This window comes from Austrofundulus limnaeus, unplaced genomic scaffold (assembly GCF_001266775.1).
Source record: "Austrofundulus limnaeus strain Quisiro unplaced genomic scaffold, Austrofundulus_limnaeus-1.0 Scaffold163, whole genome shotgun sequence".
NCBI lineage: Eukaryota > Metazoa > Chordata > Actinopteri > Cyprinodontiformes > Rivulidae > Austrofundulus > Austrofundulus limnaeus.
Genome location: NW_013952565.1, coordinates 490,742 through 495,726, shown reverse-complemented (window position 1 = coordinate 495,726; position 4,985 = coordinate 490,742). Strand labels below are relative to the sequence as shown.

The window sequence follows — 4,985 nt, the reverse complement described above, 5'->3', positions numbered from 1 at the left end:
GTGTGTGTGTGTGTGTGTGTGTGTGTGTGTGTGTGTGTGTGTGTGTTTCAGAGTGAGTGCTTTTCCTTGTTAACTGTGTTTTTTTGACCTGGCAGTCCAGGCAGGGGATTTAGCGTGGTTTTGCTCTGCACAAGTGGCTCCAATTAGTCTTTAAAAACACACTCGACCTCATGGTGCAGACACTGATACTGACAGTGACACAAAAAATATACAGTTATCCTCTGAATCCTTTATATATGATTGATATATGAAACCATATTCTGATGTTTTTTGTTTGGACAGTGCTTTTTTAAGAAAACCAAATTGATGCTTTTGTGTTGTTTTGTTCAAACATTTTTGTTTATTTTTGCACATAATACTATTTGTATACTATCTGCATGCTTTGCCATTTCAGTACAGCATAAATGAGTTTATTTACTCAAAATTTGATGTAGAGAATCAGCAAGGGCGCCCCATAATGGTTGGTGAAACCATTGAAATATATTACTGGATTGGGCGTGGCTAGCGCGTTGCTAGCTACATTGACGTGCACGCACTGGAGCTCTGCTATGCATCGAAGAGTCACAACAAAATGAATGGAGGTCGATGGACTGAGAGGCGTCATCCTGATGAAAAACTTTTATAACTTCCTTATTTCTTGCTCGATTTTTACAAACTATGGTTCAAAATAAAGCTGAGAAAATTGTGAATTTTATAGTTGCTGAAATTTAAAATAGATAACTAATTTAAATGACTAAAACAGTGGCTTAAACTAAGTATTTTGCACTTCACAGGCGTTTTTTTCATACAAATCAATGAGTTCTGACCAGCTGGATATTCATACATATATTTATTAATCAGAACTGAGTCTTAGACATTTAAAATAATAAAATTAATCTGTCAAGTCTATATATATATATACAACTATAAAAGTTTTTGCTGTAAACTACAATAATTTTAACATCAGTAAAAACATACTAAAAATACAAATTATTTCAGGTCACAAAGAATTGTTTAACAAATTTATTTAATCACAATGAATTATTCTTCAGTTTCACAATGATGCTGGCTGTATCTGAAGCCGACCCACAGCTGGCACACGTTTTTTCCTCCTTTTTCTCTGGAAATGTTGAAAAACACAAATACTGGATGTAGAAAATATCTGAATAAACCAACCTGTCTGACAATGTGACTATTTTGTTTATGATGCTCAATCATTACATTAGTGTCTGTCATTAGTGAGTCTACATCATAATTTCTGAATTTACTAGTCAACAATCCAATTAAGTCCATATTTACTTGTTTAATATCAGTAAATAATATATTTGACAACAGATAAAATAGATTTTAAATAAGGTTAAACATGAACATTATATAGTCTAACTAGTCAACAATCCAATAAAGTCCATATTTACTTGTTTAATATCAGTAAATAATATATTTGACAACAGACAAAATCGATTTTAAATAAGGTTAAACATGAATGTTGTAGCTGTTTAATGTTAGCATACAGGTTTTACAATTAAAATAATTAATTTTAGTTAAATATGTGTAATATTTACCTGTGAAACATAACCCCTTTATCTCTTGTAATCATGATGTAACAATCTATGTAGTTTATAGCAAAGTATTTGTACCATTTAAACATTTATAAAGCGTTTGTTTGCACTGCGCTACGTTCTGCTCATTGATTTCAATGGTTAGCGTTAGCATTAGCTCAATGCATAAAAATCCCCCTTGTGAAGCCACGCCCAGGTCACGTGANAAAATAGATTTTAAATAAGGTTAAACATGAACATTGAAGCTGTTTAATGTTAGCATACAGGTTTTACAATTAAAATAATTAATTTTGGTTAAATATGTGTAATATTTACCCGTGAAACATAACCTTTTTATCTCTTGTTAACATATTGTAACAATTTCTGCAGTTTATAGCAAAGTATTTGTACCATTTGTACGTTTATAAAGCGTTTGTTTGCACCATGCTACATTCTGCTCATTGATTTCAATGGTTAGCGTTAGCATTAGCTCAATGCATAAAAATCCCCCTTGTGAAGCATGCCCAGGTCACGTGACGCCCAATCCAGTAATATATGTCAATGGGTGAAATAGCTTAAAATGGTTGTTTTTAGTTAACAATAACATAAAAGCCATAAAAAATTGTTGCAGCAAAGGTCTAATTTTATTGTGTTACATTTATTAAGTTGAACTTAAATGATTTATTTATTCATTTTATCTATTCATTAAAACAAAAGAAAAATCGATATACAATTAAAAACAAAACACTTTTAATGAATTAAAGGAAGTAGAGGGAAGAAAAAAATCTCATAACATTAATTAAGACATGAATTAAAATGGTTTTGCTTTTACTAAGTTGTTGCTTATTTAATTTTTTTTCTGGGTTTAAATACAAAACTAATCAAGGCACTTTGCAGTTAGAAACTGATTGATAATCGTCCTCTTAAAAATTAAAAACAAATTCCAGCTTTCAGCCTCAAGCAATATAAAAATGTTTCTGGATGGTTTGGTTGACATTCAGGATTAAACAGCTTTATTCTTATTTCACTGTTTTCCTTCCTTCCTGAGTTGTTCTGAGTGTGATACAGTCTCCAGTCTAATTCACACATTTTTTTTCCTCTTGATTTCTCCTCTCAGGACCCCTCGTTCTCACTCCTCCTCCACGATAAGCTCCAGGTGCCCAACAGTTCTCAGCGGGCGTGGAACGAGCGCGACAGCCGCTGCGATGTCTGCGCCACGCACCTCACTCAGCTCAAACAGGAAGCCGTGCGCCTGGTTCTGACTCTGGACCAATGGGATTTGTCTCCCAGCTCCTCTCCTCCAGCCCTGATTGGACCATATGGATCTCATGGACTTCCCGGACAAACAGGAGCATCTGGAGCAGCAGGAGGTCAGTTTCTTTCCTCCTCTGTTGCTGCTGCGTCGCTCCCTTCTCAGTCATCCACCCAGTCACCTTCTCCCAGCCTGAGCCAGACTCCGACGCCAAGCCCAAGCCATGGACCACCCAACTCCAGCCAGGGGAGCCCCTCAGTGGCACCGACATCCAGCTGTGCTTCGACAAACCCACAACTTCAAGGTGCAGGGCACCGACTGGGTTCCAAACCCAGATCCCTGGGTCTGGGAGCTGGTGCTGACAAACGGAGTGGATCCCCGATTTCATCTAAATCTGCTGGTGCCCAACAGCAGCAGCCAGTGACCGCAGTAAACAGCCCCAGTAATAATGATGGGAACAGCTGTAATAACAGCAGCGGAGCTGTCCTGAGTACAGCTGCTCTGCAGGCCCATCAGCACCAGAGCCGAACTAATGGAGGGGTTACACTCTATCCATATCAGGTAAGCATCTTTCTCTGTTTGTGTGCATTAGTGCTTTCAGACACTCAGAGATACTTTTTCTACAAGGACACCGAAGATGTCGCCATGGAAACTGAAAACCAGTTTTGTTCCTTTATAATTATATGACCAATTGATAACAGGTTACAGACGTACAGATAAATGTTTGGGTATGATTTGTACAGACAGGACAATAAATGTAGCTCTCAGTTTTATCATGCTCGTCTACAGACTGAAGTGTTTTTAATATCTTTTCTTTTTCCATCCAACTTCAGTAAAGTAAGAAAAAGTCCACACGGGACACAAAAAATAAACAAAACCTGTTATTATTACAGAGTTAAATTGCCACAACATTAATACAAATTAACAACAAAAACAAAATAAAACTCAAGTTTTGCATTTATTTGTAAATGCCTAACTGATAAACACTTTATTTTTTTTATCAACCATTTTACCAAAAAGGAAAAGTTCTTGCTTTCTACCCTTTTCAAAGGAAACAAAGCATTTCTTTTCATGTCAAATGTTAATAACTTTCAAATGTACACAGTATCTATAATTTGTGTTTGGTAGATTATTTGTTGTTACGATGCTTCTTGGTAATAAATCTTGCGATTGGCACCTGATTAGCAGAAGGGACTTTTTTTTCATGTGCGCAACCCATACTCAGCTGCTCATCCCACAAATGCATGTTCTTTACAAATGTGGCCATAAGTGAATTTAACAGGCTTTTCAGTTGTGTAAGATTTATTGCCAAGAAGCATTGATACAACAAAGAAAAAACCTAACACAAATGTCCCTACTTTTTGTGTTAAGTTTAGTTTTAAAAGGGGTAAAACTTGACTCAAAAATCATTTACTACAGAGAATTAGCAGGAGCAGTGTCTCAAAATCTATACTGAATCTATATTGCACACACAATAAATTTACTTTAAAGAAAACACATAGTGGAATAAAAAATATTTGCTAAATAAAAATAAGTTTATCAGATCAGCATGAATAACTCAGCCTGTAAGGTTGTATTTGAGGCTAAAGCAGCATGTTGAGGTCTCCACATCATTTGTCTGAATGTGTGTGTGTGTTTGTGTGTTTGTGTGTGTAAAGCAAGACTGCACCAAAATCTTTTTCAGACCAATATAACCTATTAGGAAACTTCACTGGCTGGCATTGTTTATAGAAATTTTTCTGCTACTGTGGCCTGAATAAAAAGGAGCCGTAGCCCACAGCGAACAATATGACTCATGGTAACACCATCCATTATGTTTAATGTCTCTCAAGGCATTGGCATTAAAATAAAATAGAGCAGAAATAAAAATAGGACAGTGTAAGAAATAATGTTAACAAAGTCCAGGACTGCAAAGACAAATTAAACCATGGAGCTCTTCACCCAATCATCATTTTTCTTCATATTGAAGAACATACATTTAATAACTGGCAAAAACTCAACTTTACTGTATTTATAAACTTCCTATGGGGAGAGTGGCAAACAGAAAGTCATTGATGGAGGAAAATAAATATACAAAGTTTCCTCCAACAATGACTTTCTGTTTGCCACTCTCCCCATAGGAAGTTTATAAATACAGTAAAGTTGAGTTTTTGTCAGTTATTAAATGGATGTTCTTTACACACACACACACACACACACACACACACACACACACA

General features: G+C 35.8%; 1 protein-coding gene across 3 annotated transcripts in view; it reads left to right on the top strand.

Annotated features, from left to right (window-relative positions):
- kif26ba (kinesin family member 26Ba) overlaps positions 1–4,985 on the top strand; it is a 122,036-nt gene that overhangs the window by 43,388 nt on the left and 73,663 nt on the right. For all 3 annotated transcript variants that reach the window (XM_014017199.1, XM_014017198.1, XM_014017197.1), the window contains exon 3: positions 2,635–3,330. In XM_014017199.1, coding sequence (XP_013872653.1) covers positions 2,635–3,330 — 696 coding nt within the window. The remainder of the gene's footprint in view (positions 1–2,634; positions 3,331–4,985) is intronic.